The sequence below is a fragment of the Andrographis paniculata genome, unplaced genomic scaffold (assembly GCF_009805555.1).
Source record: "Andrographis paniculata isolate CXL003 unplaced genomic scaffold, ASM980555v1 Contig83END, whole genome shotgun sequence".
In the NCBI taxonomy this organism is placed as follows: domain Eukaryota; kingdom Viridiplantae; phylum Streptophyta; class Magnoliopsida; order Lamiales; family Acanthaceae; genus Andrographis; species Andrographis paniculata.
Window position 1 is genome coordinate 3794426 of NW_026137621.1, and position 17529 is coordinate 3811954.

A 17529-nucleotide genomic window follows, 5' to 3' on the forward strand; every position below is an offset into this window, starting at 1 on the left:
AACAAATCCTAAATATTATTTAAGTCATCAAAACGTATTGTTCAATATTTTAGATGATATCGATCAAAATTTTAAATATTATATAATTATATTTAAAATGTGTACTTTTCTGTATTATTGATCGATGTTTTTTATACTTTTAATTATTATTCATGGACTTTTAAATTGATATTATTTGAAAAACTAACAATATTGTATAGAATATAATATATATTATCTCCGTTCAATTAAAAAAGTAAATATTTACTTTTAACTTAGAGTTTAAAAAATCATACTGTAGACAAAAAAAATTGTGTTATATTTTTATAAACACAAAATTTGTACAAATTATATTTGTATTTAAATTTAATGCGGGTCCTATTCTCTATTCGGATCCTTTGATTCTCTCTCCGGGTCGATCCATTTTTCAACTTGATTTTCGATGGCTTTTCTGATCCGAAGGGATTTTGGTCTTCGGTTTGACTTCGCCGGCTTTTGAAGGACTTTGGTATCCATGTTGGCGATTTTGATCGTCGGCTTCGGATTGATGCCTCTTTTGGATGATCCGACGGAATTTGATCTTTGAGGGAGAGATTTAGTGCTCCATAACGCTTTTGGCGGCGTGTCCCTTTGACTTTTGGATCGAAGAGGGCCTGGTTTGCGCCTTTTATGAAGAACGCGACGAACATCTTCAAGCTTTGGGAGCGACTTTGGAGGCTCTTCCTTGGCTTTGATGGATTCCTCGATAGCTTTGAGAGATTTGATCCTTCCTCCGGCTCGGACATACGACGAAGAACGTTAACTTCATTGATTCGTCAACCAATATTGGATCATTTGTCCAAATCGGTGACTTTTCGACGAAGAACGCTTCGAAGGACACGAAGAACAATGAAGAACATTGCAGAGAGTCTAGAGAGACTTACCCTTGCGCGAGTCTTCAAATGAACTTCGGTGTGTAAATGAATTGGCCAAGGCTCCTATTTATAGGGGAGGGTGGCCTTGGCTTCCTTTTCGGATGGTGCCACGTGGATGGAAAGATTTTATAATCTTTCCTTTTCCCTCGGATGCCGTTTTCCATTTTTGACGGATTTGATTATGCACCTTCCTTTCTCGTCAAAATCTTTATATCATTGCCTTTTTTAGAAGATATTAATTTATATACTTCCTTTATTGACAAGACCTTTATATCATTGCCTCGTTTGGAAGATATTAATTTATATACTTCCTTTATTGACAAGATTAATTTATTTTGCTGCCAAATTTATTATGGCTCTATTTATGCACGTAATATTTGTACGATATCTTCCATTTTAAGCAGATTTTGCACTAATGGTTGATATTTATTGTACAAAAATTAACATATGTGCATAATTAAATACAATATATTTATTTTATTGGAATTTTATTTTCTTCCAAAATACATGATATTTAATTGATTTTAGACATATATTTTTAGTGTCTACACATACTACTAGTGTTTTAATTATAATAGATAGTTAAAAGTAATGTAATGATATTTTTGTATTTGCTTTTTGTTTAAAAATAATGATGTGATTAAAAGTAGAAATATTACTGAAAAAAAATTAGGTATTTAATTAAATAATTATTTATAATTCGACAACTAAAATAAAAATATATATATATTCTGACTTGATGAAAGAAATATTACATTAAATATCAAATATATTTTTATAAAGTACCAGATATATTTCTATAGATCACAGATATACTTTAAAAATATAACAAAGTTTACTAAGGGTGTGTTTGTTTGAGGGTTTGGATTTTGGGTTGGGATTTGAATAGTAAAAATTTTGAATTTGAATAATTGTACGATGTGATATAAATAAGAATTGATGTGATGTTTTGAATGTAAAATTGATTTTTAGTATAATATAAAAAATGAAAAATAAATGTTTGATTTGATATTTTTGGAGGAAAAATTTTGTGGGAATAGTAGAAATCCCACAAAATCCCCCAAACAAACACACCCTAAATAAAATTATATATATGACCATTACTTGTGAATGTTTAAAAATACTCTATTATGTATACACTGTATTAGTTTACTTTTTAATTTTTTCAATATTAATATTTATCTGTATTATATAAATTTAGTAGCAAAGTAAAAAGAAAAATGATATTTCTTTATGTGCTAACATTTTTTTTTAGAGTAATTACATATTAATATTAAAATATTTTTTTATTTTTATATAAATTATAAATATATTGTTATATATATAAAATAAATAAAAATAAAAATGATCAAAATTATTTAATATATTTTTATTAATCAATAAATACGAAATATTATTTTTTAATATAGTACAATTATGCAATAGAATACAAATTTTTACTTATAGAATGAATATATAATTAATAAAATCGAAGCAGGTAGATTATCAAAAGCGATTTCAATCATTGCCACTATCTTCACCATAAAGGTTTTGGAAACTTTTTATAACTTTTTCCTTTTTTGATTATTTATAGTACTATTACTTTTTTTTTAATTAAAAATATTAGTATAATTTGTATAATTTTTTTTCACAAATGTCATTATAATAGTATTATAAGACACTAATAGAATTATTTTTGTCATTTTTCTTTAATTTGTACTACGTTTTGCTATAATAATTAATATTTAAGGATCAACATAAAAAAAATAAATGAGACTTTTAGAGCCGAACGAAAGTAGTATTATATAATAGTATCACATTCAAATTGACCAGCGTGTCTCCAAAAGGAACATCGATTTTAAAAATTTATTGTGATGAATAACCCGGTTTTATGAGATCTGTTGGACATGGGTCCAAAAGCACCTGAACGAGAAAGAGGCTCAAAGACAAAAATGGTGCCAAAGCTCATTGGCCACGGAGCCGCTCAACAGCAATGGAGTTTCAAGCCTCAGAGCCAAAGACTGCTGCTTCCATATAACCGAAGGCAACAGTTTCCATTGGATTATGGACCTTAGAGCAGCAACTCTTTGGACTATGGCGACTCCATCCCGGAACAATGTTTACATAAGGTCAAAAAGTGTTGTCTCAATTGGGTTGAAAACAAGTACCTCCATTGGACTGCGGTGCTTCCACAAAGCAGAGGAAGATTGGCTCTACAAGGGGTGTGTTTGTTTGGGGGTTTGGATTTTGGATTGGAATTTAAATGGTAAAAATTTTGAATTTGAATAGTTGTATGATGTGATATAAATAAGTGTTAATGTGATGTTTTAAATGTAAAATTGATTTTTAGTATAATATAAAAAATAAAAAATAGGTGTTTGATTTGATGTTTTTTGGGGGAAATTTTTGGATGAATAGTAGGATTTTGACAAAATCCTACAAACGAACACACCCAAGATAGAAAGCATCAGCTTCCACAGATCATGGGATAACTACCTCCGTTGGACCTGGGTTAATAATTTTGTACTTAACATTAGTGGAGGATCTATGCACTCTCATGTTTTATTCAAAAAGCTCCATGGAACAAACCAACAAGAGGAAAACCGAAGATTCTATTTAACTCGAGGCTGTTGGGGATACATCCCCGTGGACCGGCTAGGAGTACAATGAAAACAAGTCGGAGTAAACAATATATCTGGTCCAGAGGCAATGGAAGAAGTTCAGAGCAAGTGGAACCTGGTCCAGAGGCAATGGAAACGGCTGGGAGTTAATGGAAGAAGGTTACAAGGTGGTTAGGAGCTTATGGAATGAGGTTACCAAGGAGATGATGGAAGAGGGTTACGAGGTGGTTAAGAGGTAGTGGAATGAGGTGACTAGAAAGTTGGAGGTAGTAGTGGGAAGTTACCAGTAAGTTGGAGGCAGTAATTGGGGTTACCAAGTGGTTGAGAGAGGTGGAGAAATAATTGTAACTGCCGTTTTAGTGGGAGATGTGATTATTCTATCTTAGGATTAAAGTTAGGGAAAAAAACACAACACACACGCACAACAGAATAATTCGTCTATTTTTCTACTTTTCTTTCATGTTTTATTTTCGCTTTATGCATTTTAATTCAAATTACATATTTTTATCCGCTTTTCAGTATATTTATCCGAGTTTTAGTAGATGTTAGTTTAAATACATCGAAATCGGTTGTTTAGACTCGAAGCCTTGTGGACGATCGAAGCTGTGCAGGCTCCATCGTAGGAGCCGCCTCCAATCCGACGACGGACAGGCTCTCTGGAGTACTTCCGGAATCCACACTGACAAATCGACGAATATTCTTGGAAACCTCCGAATTTCAGGATCCAACAAAATTTAATTAAAAAAAAAAATATATATATATATATATATATAAGTCAAATTCTAGAATTATTGAGAAAATTTTATATCATTATTTGATAATTTTAGCCGGTGATAATGAAAATACAGACAAAGATAAGAGAGGGATTAGTAAATCAAGAGAGGGAACAATGAATTGAGTTGGTAGAGCGAGATTTCTAGCAGGGATGTGCGGGTAAGCTCCGGACCCGTCTTGGACCCGGTCTTAATGGAACGGGTTCGGGTCTAAAAAATTTGGTTCGGGGCTGATTGTGGATTTTAAGTTTTAGACCCGGCCGGGTTGGAATGGATTACAGGTTTTACTATAAACCCGTCCCACCACGAACTCGGATTCGAACTCGGATATTTTAACAATTATTATAATTTATTTATATTTTTATACAATATAAATTATATTAATTATTTATTTAAAAAAATTTAAATATAAAATAGAACCTTAATTCTAAATCAAATTTATCTACGCATTTGTTTTTCCTACAATTATCTTTATAATCGGGACTATTGATGGCCGCCATTACTACGGACTATCTCGTCAATATTTGATTGTTCTTATTTTTAGAACTATAATTTTTGAGTACTTTGACTCATACTTTTTTTTAGTATTAAATTATTTTTTAAAAAATTTTATTTTATTATTTTCTTTTTTAAAAAAAAAATTGAATTTGTCGGATTGGCCCCGAATTCAGAAGATTCGGGGCGGGGCGGGTCTAAGGGCGGGTTGAAGCGGGGCGGGGCGGGTCATGGGTCCTAATATTTTTTAGCGAAACGGGTCCGAGGCCTGCAAAATCCGTCTCGAACCCGCCCCGTTGACATCCCTATTTCTGAGGGTTTAGATTCACACAATAATTTTATAAGCTTGATATGTTTATTTCTAAGTATTAATTTTCATAGGGTAGTAGTCCAGAAGTAGATTTTGTATGGCCGAACTAGATTAACAATTATTTTTTATTTTATATTCTTGTCGTTACTACTCACTAGTACGTGCATTCGCAGTCGGATCATCAAATAAATAATGAATTTACGCCGAAATTTTATTTTTCTGTTAATTCTCAAAATGAAATGTTATTTCTACAAAGTGTTTGATCGATTTCAAGGGCGAAAGCCAAAACTACAAAAAATAAACAATTTAATACAATTATTTTTTATTTTATCAATATAATTTTTTATAATTACATTTAAAAATAAATAAATAAATAGTTGGGTGAAAAGTGAACCTTTTGGATAGGGAATTGATAAATGATTGTGTGGGCACTGTGCTTTACCTTATAAATGAACCAACTCTCTCTCTCTCTCTCTCATCACAAGGAAGAAGATCGAGCTGAAGTTTCTGAGATCCAGGGATCGCAGCGCCAATTGCATCCACACCGTTGATTTTACACTATCGAGGGTGCAGACTTACTTTGAGCTTGAACTCCGGGACTTCTTGATCAAGGAGAAGTTGAGTAATGACAATACCTATATTCCTTAAGGACCATATGAATGTTATCTTAGGAGGTCCTTGGGTCCTGGATCTTCAAAGAACTAGCGAATTACCCATGCTCCTGGGGAGAGGTTACTAAGTTAGGAGGCGCTTGATTATTTTCGACAGTGTTTAAACTATTTTATTTTTATTTATTTTTGAAAAATAAAAACAATGATATTTTTTGAAAAAAATATGTATTAAATAATATAAAATTATAATACAAAGAAAAATTGGAACCCAAAATTGAGTCAAACATTGTTGAATTATTCTATTTATATATGCTTCAATTTAATTTTATATTTTCTTCTATTTTATTTTTTTTTTTTTGACTTTTTTAAAAATGTTTAACAATATTATAGATGAAGTCTAAATAAATAAATAAAATATAGGTGAGCCGTTATGTACCTTTCTATGAATATGGTGTGTTTATTTGGTTATTGTTTTTGAGTTTTAATTTTGATTATTTATTTGAATAATTGTTTGAATATACTTCCTTATTCTCACATTATAAGTTCAATTTATCCAAAATTTACATAAATATAATTACTAAATAATTAAGAAAAATATTAGTAATAATTATTATATAATATAAATAATTAAAATTAAAATAAACTAATTAAAATAAGACAAACAAAGATAAAAATAGTGTACATAGAAGAAAATAGACATAATAATAATAATAATAATAATAATAATAATAATAATTTATATGATGTTTTAAATAAAATATTAAATCAAAATAAATATTTAATTTGATCGGGTTTGTTTATTTAATGTTTTGATTTGAAGAAATTTTTTGATATTAAATACTCCTTCCGTTCCGAAACTAAGTATCAATTTGCTTTTTTCATGTAGTTTTAGAAATATTAGTATTATATTGTGATATAGTAGGAATAAAGTAGAAATGACTAAAATAACCTTATTAGTATATGTGATATAAAGGTAATGACATTTGTGTAATATATTGTAAATTGTAAGGGTATTTGTAATGTTATGTATAAAATACAGTTACTAAAAAAAAGAAATTGATATGGAACGGACGAAAATGAAAAAATAGATACTTTGTTATGGGACGGAGGAATTATATAAAATTATATCGATAATATAAAAAATAATACTATTTTATATTGAATATTGACTTTTATAAAAATAAAATATATATATTAAAAATCATGTAAAAATAATTTAGAAACAAACCCATCACTTTGGAACACAAAATTATGAACAGCACGAAATCAAATCCACACTTTTGAAAAAAATAAAACGAAAGATTCTATTTTCATAATTGAATTATCCAATAATTTGAAGTTGATTAATTGAGAGTCACGATAAAATAAAAGAACATTTATTGAGTTAGATGGGCCACGAGAAACACAATGATTACCACATAATTAGTTGTATTGTAAATTATACTCCCTCCGTCTCACATACCATGTCCACATTCTCGTTTCTATCCGTCCCACATATCATGTCACTTTTCTTTTTTGGAAAATGATTACATACTTTAATCTCATTTTAAATTTTTAATTTTTTTTTTAAAATTTTAATTAAATTAATTAGTTATCTTAATTGTAATTTTAATTATTTATATTATAGGATAATTATTTTCACTAATACATTCTTAATTATTTACTAATTACACCCCTCCTAAAATACCGTGTCTACAGTGTAGCAGACACGGTATTTGGGACGAAGGGAGTAATTTGTTAGTATTATTTTTAAATATATATATATATATAATGCGTAATTTTATACTTTCTTCGTCTCAAAACTATAATTAGATTAGACACGAAATTTAATGGTCTATTTCTCCGAGCCTGGTTTGGGAGAAAACGCTGTGCAAACAGACATTTGCTGGAAATAGCAGCAAAACTTGCATTTTTATTTTTATTTTTTAAAATATTATATTTATTTAATATTTATAATAATTATAGGGTAAAAAATATATATACAATATATGTCATTTTGTAGAGAATAAAATTTTGTATAATACGACTAAATAAAAATTAAATATATAGATAATATAAATTCATAATCAAATAATACAATATAAATTTTATCAATTAAATTTAATACACATTTATATTATTTTATTCATTATCCATAAAATCAATACACATAAAAACTCCCAAAACCCCAACCAAATCTAAACACAAAAGAAACAACAAAACTCAAACTCATTCCAAAATTCAAATAAAAACCAAATACAAACTCAAATTCCCCCAAACCCCTCTAAAAGAAACACACCGTAAGAAATATTGATATTATATTGGTAGTTGGTAAAAACTATGGATAAAAAACTTTTTTGCCCTTGTGAGTGTATTAGTGTAAAAAGTAGTGACAATTATTTAATAAAAATGAAAAAGTAAGAATAATTTTACGGTGATATGGTTATTTATAAAAATAAAACTATTATTTTAGGACAAAAAGTATAAAATTATTGATAATAATAATAACCTTATTTTAAAAATATAAAATATAAATAAAAACATAAGTAAATTGGATTTGCACGTGCTTTCAAGTGGTGCATGTATTATCAATTATTAATTTATTTTTGTAATCAAATTTAGTTAAATGATTGTATTCATTTCTATATGGTTTTAAAGAAATGATTTATTCACATTGTGAATTTAAAAAAAAAAAAATACTATTACACTATAATTTACCAATAAAAATATTTTTTAAAATATATTTAGAAGTAATATATTATATTTATAGTAGTTATTTTATTTAAGAGATTCACTAGATTCTTGCCTTTTTTAGATGATTTGCATATCACTATAAATATGTGTGCATTCTTATGATTGAAAAAAAGAATTTCAGTTTTATATTTTAACATGGTCTCAGAGCTAAATTCTCTCCGGATATCTTCATAACTCGTTATATCTCGTATATATTTTTATATTTTACTAATGTATTTGCTTCTATCCACGATCATACTATTATTTTTATGTCGTCTCTGTCTCTACTACTCTACTGACAGAATCTACTTTCGACTCTAACGCCGTTGAAAGTTTTATTTTCGACTCTAACTCTATAAAGTGAGCGAGTCCTGTTTTCGGCTTTAGTTCTGTTGTGAGCGAGCGAGTCTTGTTTCCGACTCTAGCTCTATAGAGTGAGCGAGTCTTGTTTTCGGCTCTAGTTCCGTTGTGAACGAGCTAGTCTTGTTTCCAATTCTAACGGTGTTGAGAGTTCTGCTTCTGACTTTAATCCAGTTGACGGCTACACCAATTTCAGTTAATCTTTGTGAATTCAAATTCGTACGTGGAAGATCTCGGCTATATTTTTTTCGGTCACTTCTGACAAACTTAAGTTTGTTCTATCCGATCTTGAGTTTGAAGAGGGGTGTTAAATATATTTAGAAACAATATATTATATTTATGGTAGTTACTTTATTTAAGAGATTTGTGAGATTTTTGTCTTATTTGAGCGATTTGTATATCACTATAAATATGTACGCATTCTTATGATTGAAAAATAAAAAAGAATTTCAGTTTTACATTCTGACAATATTATTATCCAAACTCAAATTCAATTAAAAAAATGATATACTCTTATTAAATAATTATCTCACTACAAAACATTTCAAAATAGATAAATTGTATAGTACACTTTTGTGTTTTATGAAAAACGCACGAAATACATATGTTTTATTTATTGCATAATTTTAGCAACGTCAAACCCTGCAACCGTTAGTGTGCACTAGATAAACTTTCGATCGAACATAATAGTTTGTAAATTATGCAGCAAAAAAAAAATCACACTAAACGAACCATATATGAAAGACAACTACAAATGTTAGATCTACAAATTACTTCCTCCGTCTCACATAATTTGTCTCTATTTTTTATTTTCGTCCGTTCCACATAACTTGTTCATTCTATTTTTGGAAATATAATTATGCACTTTAATCATATTTTAAATTTTAAATTTTATAATTTTCTCAATTTTAATTAAACCATTTGCTTATCTTAGTCTTAATCTATAATTATTTTTACTAAATAAAAATTATTTTTTAATACACTTTTTAATTACTTATTAATTATACTTTACTTAAATTTTTATATTTACAGTAATAAACCCATAATATTTGCGACAGAGGGAGTAGCTAAGATAAAAGTAAATTGTGAAAATTTTAATATATATATATATATATATATAGTATTTTGTTGTGACAAATGGAATTGACTATGCATCTTATATATTTATTATAAGTTGGTATATATTTATTATAAGTTGGTATGAAATGATTAAACTTTAAAATTAAATATATTAATTAATTGGTATCCAGTAACTAACAAAAAAATTATTATATTAAAAAATAATAGGGATAATAAAATAAAAAGACAGCCAATCAATGTCATGAAATTTGGCCTCTTAGAGACTTTTTTATTATTATTAAGACTAAAATTAAGGTTTCTTTCATTGTAGTCTCTATATAAATTTTATAATATTTTAACTTTATATTTTGTTTTTATTAGATATAAAAAAAATATTTATCCTAAAAAAAAGGGCTTATTTTCCTTTTAGTAAGAAAATTATACTTACTTTTTACTATTTTTTCTAGTTTTTAATATTAAAATATATATAATAAATTAAAATTCATACTAAAAATAAATAAATATATTTTTCGATAAAAGAAAAAATATTTTTCTCATAAAATATTATATTTGTATCAAAACTAAAAATATCTAATAATGAGAAAATTGGAGTTGTAGATTCCGTCCTTTTTATAAAGTGTGTGTTTGTTTGGGGATTTTTCCCCCAATACACTATTCATCTCATTTTTTTCTCTAAAAAAATATCAAATTAAATACCTATTTTTTATTTTTATATTATACTAAAAATAAATTTTACATTTAAAACATCGCATCAACACTTATTTATATCACATCATACAACTATTTAAATTCAAAATTTTTATTATTCAAATCCCAATTCAAAATTCAAACTCCCAAACAAACATACCCAAAAAGTTAAAAACTAGTATTTAATATAATATTTTGTGAGAAAAAAATATATTTAATATAATATTTTTTACAAATGAATAATACCAAAGTTTATAATGTAAACAAAGCCATAATTTTATTAAAAATATATTACTCCCTCCGTCCCACATAATTTATCTCTATTTTCTATTTTCGTCCGTCCCACATAACTTATCATTTCTATTTTTGAAAATATAATTATGCACTTTAATCGTATTTTAAATTTTAAATTTTATAATTTTTTTCTTAATTTTAATTAAACTATTTACTTATTTTAATCTTAATCTATAATTATTTTTACTAAATAATAATTATTTTTATTAATACACTTCTTAATTACTTACTAATTATACTTTATTTAAATTTTCGTATCTACAGTGATACACCCATATTACATAGGACCGAGGGAGTAATATTATTTTTCAAATAAATAATAATCAATAAATTATAAACAATGATAGGTGTAGACACGAACAATTTTAGTAAGATCCAAAATGGAACCACCATCCACATGATTGACACGTCAGAACGTGCGAATTTACAGATTTGGCCCCACCACCTTTCCGACAATTGGAGATGGAATCTGTCCATCGTATCATTAGTCATTTGTATGGCCATGCCCATGCATGCAAATTATTCTGTAATTGACCGGGCCGGGCCGGACCGGACCGGACCGGGCCCCAAAACTCACATCATATATATCTTTATCTTATATAGTGTACTAATATATATGAACCACACATTTTAATTACTAATATATATATATATATATTTTAATTCGAAATAATTATGTCATATATATATATATATATATTTTTTCAATGGTATAAAATTTTGACTTAATTTCATATTTTGCGAGGGATTCTTAATTAATCATTTGGAAATTGCAATGGAATTTATAATCCGTCGCTAATTTTTCATGTAAATTTTTAAGGAATTACTATGTTTTTAAAAAATTCATTGGATATTTGTGAAATATTCATTGTAAGGCCATTAAAGCACGACTCGTCGTTTTATCCATTGCAAAATTCGTCGTAATTTATAAAGGATACACGATCCCTTACAAATTGGTATTGAAAAAAGATTATTTTTTTTTCTTTTTTTTTTAAGTGCGATGGGAAAATTGCTAAAAAATCGTAAACTATATCAATTTGTATAAAACATTAACATAAATCCTATTAAAAAAAAAAACATCACATTAAATATTCAAATTTAATTTCTAGAATTAACACATTAATATAATTCATCAACAATAGCTTTTTAAAAATATATTATTACCATTATGAGAAAATATAAAGAAAACAAATAAAGAACACAGAAGTTTCGGTGACGGTGTGTGTTAACCTATGTCCACAGGTAGGAATCGAAGAGATTTTATTATACTGATTCAAAGAGTTACAATTATATCATACGACTAGGAACCATAGCTATCTATTTATAAGCCCTCAAAATACCCTAAATCATAAGTCTATTTGTTATTAATTAAGATAAGCCCAAAAGGTACCCTATCAATTGAAACAGTCTTTTTGATTTAATTTCGAATCGGATAGACCGCTAAATTCAAGTTACGGGTCAACAATTATATATATTTTTTACAAAATATTTTATTATATATATTTTACTATTTTAAATTATTATTATTATTATTATTATTTCAAAGAGCTCTATTAAAACGAGGCTTTAATTTCAACTAAAACCAAACACAATACTAGACAACAACAAAAGTGAAAAACCTCTAAAATTGATGTATCCAACCTTCCAAATTTGTTTCTCTCGAATTCGAAACATAATAATCTGAGATCACGTTAAATGATGTAAATAATCGTTTTACCTCAAAGTTTAAATTATTAAAAATAAATACTCCTCAAAACAATAGTCTCATTTCCATAAATAACTATATCACCGTAAAACTATTTCTATTTTTTCATTATTATTACACAATTGCCACTATTTTTTACACTAATATACTCACATGGGCAAAAAATTCATTTATCCATACTTTTTACTAACTACCAATATAATATCAATATTTCTTAAATATCGTGTCCAACACAATAAATTGTACTTTTGGGATGGAGGGAGTATAACTTATTTATTTATTTATTTACAAACAAAAATTTACCCACAAATCTATACTCACTTTCCTTTTTGGGTTGTCATTGAAAAATATTCTCGTTTTCTTTTTAAGTAAAAAATTATTATATTTTTGTACTTTTTTTACTATAAAAGAAAAAAATAACAATTATTACTCACTTGTATTAAAACTAAAACTCGTGTCGGATCAAATGAACATATATTTAGACGACGGAGTGAGTATTTGGTTTGTTTAAACATCGTAATCGGAAGGTGTCACATCGCATACCTGCAAATCTAATTTTGGGGAAAATAAAACCTCCTCAACCTCAAAAAATAAATTTGCAACTTTTAATTATTGATTTTGATTCGAATGCCTATATCAATCTTTGCATTAATTGGATCTATTAATATGTCTGACCAATAAATTATTTGTATTTTCATTTTTGCATTTCATCAGAATTATTTTATTATTGAATTTTGATGGTTCTATTTATATACACAGTTTTAATTTTGTTTACTACTAATTATTTATAATAATTTTTTTTTTTTTTCCAAAAGACTGTCATATTAAATAACAATTTTATACTAACTCTATTTTTTTTTCAAAATTCTAAAATTCTAAAAGTTTCAATCTAAACAAAATCTATAATTATTTTTTTAAAAATTTAAATTAAAAAATCTAAAACAAAACAAAGCAGAAAAAGTAACCATTTCACATGCATCTTAGCCCTCAATATAAATTTAATAAAAATATATTTTTTTCGTTTCATTTTAGTGTGATTGTTTGGGGAATTAGATTGGATTTATACTATTCATTCAATTTTTTGCCCAAAAAATATCAAATTAAACACCTATTTTTTATTTTTTTATATTGTACTAAAAATAAATTTTACATTCAAAACATCACATCAACACCTATTTATATCACATCGTACAACTATTCAAATTCAAAATTTTTCTATTCAAATCTCAACTCAAAATCCAAACTCCCAAACAAACACAATTGTCTTACAAATACAAAAATTTATAGAAATTATAATTAATAAATAATTAAATATATATATATATATTAGTAAATATAAATACTATATAATACAAATAATTATAAATTAAAAATTTAAGATTAAGATAATTAAGGGTGTGTTTGTTTGGGGTTTGAATTTTGAGTTAGATTTGAATAGTAAAAAATTGGAATTGTAATAGTTATATGATGTGATATAAATAAGTATTGATGTGATATTTTGAATGTAAAATTAATTTTTAATACAATATAAAAAATAAAAAATATGTATTTGATTTGATATTTTTGGGGGAAAAAAATTGATGAATAGTAAATCTTTGGGGAATTCTCCCAAACGAACATACCTTAAATAAATTTGATTAAAATTTTAAAAATTATATATTATGAAATTTAAAATGTGCTTATATAATTATTTTTAATAAAATAAAAGAGATAAATTATATAGAACAAATAAAAATAAAAATATGTACAAATTATATAAAAAATAAAGTATTATTTCCATTCACTTCTAAGGATTTTTGTCATACAAATTAAAAAATAATAGTATTAATTGATAGTATTAGTTATGTAAAAATATTTATACCTTTAATAAAAAAAAGTATTATTTTCTCGGTCATACTTACTATATCTACATATTGTCTTTTATGTGCGTTATATTTTATGTCATTTTTAAAAAAATAATTATACATTTTAATTCTATTTTTAAAAAAATATTAATTTATAATATTTTTTAAATTTTAACTATAATTATTTATATTATAAAATAATTATTTTTACTAATATATTTTTAATTATTTAATAATTATAGTTATAATAGATGTTAAGTTAAACGTAACATTTTATATTTTTGAAAAAGTTTTATTTAGTTTGATTTGTGTTTTGAATTTATTTAATGTTATTAATAAAGTATATTAAATTAAAATATTATTATTTTTTTTTTTTTTTTGAGTTTTCGAGATTTTCAATAAATATCTTTTTACATATTTTAATCCGATATTTTTATACATGTAGAAATATCATTTATTCGATGTAGCGATAGATAGTTGTCACTTATCACTGCCTTCCTTCCCTTCAGTATCGATCTCTCGGCCTTCGATCCACCGCCGCCTTCGTCTCTGCGCGGATCTGATTTTGCGCCGCAGGTTAGCTTTGATGTCGATTTCTGTAATGTCATTATGTGAAATCGATTTGTTGCTTCAGAACTGTGGATTAGAAATTTAGAACTGAAATTGTTTTGGTTTCCAGATCTACATTGGATTTTTTCGAGTGTGATTTACCACTGGTATTAATGGCGCTATAGCTCGACTGATTTCGATTTCCTTGATTGTGCATTTAACCTTTATTAGTGTGGCGTTTCTTTCTGTGTGTGTTAACCGATCTGTTGCTGCTTCGATTGTCGATTCGTCTGTCTATTTTAGATTTTTGTTGCTTGTGCTGTGGATTTTATGAACTTGATTATGCCTTACGATTACGCAATTCGCTTGAAGATCTGAGATCCTTTGGTTAATATAATATCATTACTTATTCTATTGATTAGATCCAATTTTATATGGCTTATATGAATTCATTCCTTTGTAAGCAAACTTAGGATCTGCTTTCCGATGTATAGGATTTGAATTCTTTTGTATGAAGAATCTGTTTCAGATGCATGTTTTGAGTGAAAATTGGTTGTGGATGTGATCTTCTGAACTAAAACTGGATTTGTAGATGCGATGATTTTAGGAAGATAAAAATATGAACAATGCGAAAAACAATGTTTATAATACAAAAGCATAACTAAGTACCAAATTAAAGTTTTGCTTACTTACTGCTCTTTGTGGATTCAAATCAATGAATCTTAATGTGATCAAGATATTCACAAATCTGATCTGCTAACAAATTTGAATGCTGCAATTTTAATAGATAATGGGTCGCGGAGTTAGTTACGGTGGAGGCCAGAGTTCTCTAGGCTACCTTTTTGGTAGCTCTGAAGCAACTCCTCCAAAACCTGCTGCAAACAATGCCGCTGCTCCTCCCGAAAAATCAGCTCCAGCAGCACCATCTGTTGATGCTACTAAGCAGATTCCTGCCGGGATCCCGGGAAGCCAAAACAACAATTATCACCGAGCCGATGGCCAGAACACCGGCAACTTTCTCACTGTAAGTGAATGCTGTATTGTTAAGGCTTTTTATTTGATATGTGCATCTGGTGATGATAATTATCTCCTTGTTAGATCGATACCTTGCCTCGACATGATTATAGATTTGTTTTCTTGAAATTGAACATTTTCAGGTTTGTTAGGTTTGCATTTCAAATCAGTTTTTTTACTATGGAACTTGCATAGTTCACGATTAAAATATATTATTTTTTCTCATAAAACGTCACATCAAGCTGTCATGGTGGTTTGTATTTCCATTAACTTCATGTTAACCTTCCCTATGTGAGAGTGAGATTTGTGACGAGCAATGCCATCATTGAAATGGATTAGTTATTTTATGTGTTAACTTGTATTATTATGGATTACTTATATTCGATTGTTTTTTATATTACTTTTCTGGATGAAAAGTACGCTCATATTGATGTTTCTTTTATCGGATAAAGTAAATTCGTTGTAGATTGTATAGTGCGAAAATGGATATTAAAACATAAGTAACTACACTCTTTTTTTTTTTTTAAAATAGTCGTTCTTCTTGTTTTATAAAATGACTTATCTCGACATCTGCAATATATTTTCACTTTGATCGGTTTGTGCTGTTCTGTTTGCTCTGTTTTTGCATCAAACTTACACACGACACGACACTTTTGTTTTTTTTTTTTTTTTTTTTATGACAGGATCGACCATCTACTAAGGTTCATGCTGCGCCGGGAGGTGGATCCTCCCTCGGATACCTTTTCGGAGATGGAAAGTAAGTGATTTGTTTTATAATGAAAATGAAAATGAAATTGTTGTTTGCTCTCTCTCTCAATATCCCTCCTCCTCCTACCCCATGTGAGATTCAGCTTGCTTCCATTGTCATAATTTCACTTCATTCAGACATAATTTCATCTGTGTTTCTTGTCCTAAAATGGAGCTTTTAACAAGCCAAGCCAAGCCAAGCCACTCATTCCAATTTGGCAAATTTGTTTCTCATCCCATTTATTATAATCTTAATTTAACCAAATGCTTTACCAACAAAATTTTACTCTTAGATAGATATGGCAACAATACACCTTCGGAATGGGTTTTATGGGCCTCGAAACCCAACATCGGGTCTGTTTCTTTTGATTGGATTTGGAAAAAATTTGTTTTAATCTGGTGTTAAAATAATGTACAATCAAATACTCGTTCCGTCCTAATACAATAGTTTTATTTTCATAAATAACAATATCACCGTAAAATTATCTCTATTTTTTCATTTTTATTACTAAAATTACCACCGCTTATTCATATTTTTTTACGAATTATTAATATAATATTAATATTTTTTAAATTTTTTGTCCAACCCAATTAAGACTAGTTCTCCTGGAACGGAGGGAGTATTTTATAATAGAAAAAAATATTTCTTAAAAATGAGTATTTTATAATAGAAAAAAATATATTTTTTTTAAAGAAATACAGACTCTAAATAGTAAAAAAAAAAGGTGAAATTTGGAATCAAAATAAACCCATCTAGAACCCATATCGTCGCCTTGAACTTGTAGGTTTCAAAAACAACTTGAAAATTCCGTCTTATTTTATAAATTATATTGGTGTATTTGGTTGTGGGGTCCG

At 27.3% G+C, this 17529-nt stretch overlaps 1 protein-coding gene across 1 annotated transcript; it reads left to right on the plus strand.

Moving 5' to 3' along the window:
• Positions 1-14801: 14801 nt before the first annotated feature.
• LOC127241589 (protein SPIRAL1-like 1) lies at positions 14802-17085 on the plus strand. Its single transcript, XM_051260718.1, has 3 exons — positions 14802-14940; positions 15701-15937; positions 16611-17085. Exons 2-3 carry the CDS (start codon positions 15704-15706, stop codon positions 16686-16688), a joined length of 312 nt encoding a protein of 103 aa, XP_051116675.1. The 5' UTR covers positions 14802-14940; positions 15701-15703; the 3' UTR covers positions 16689-17085.
• The last annotated feature ends 444 nt before the right edge of the window (positions 17086-17529 follow it).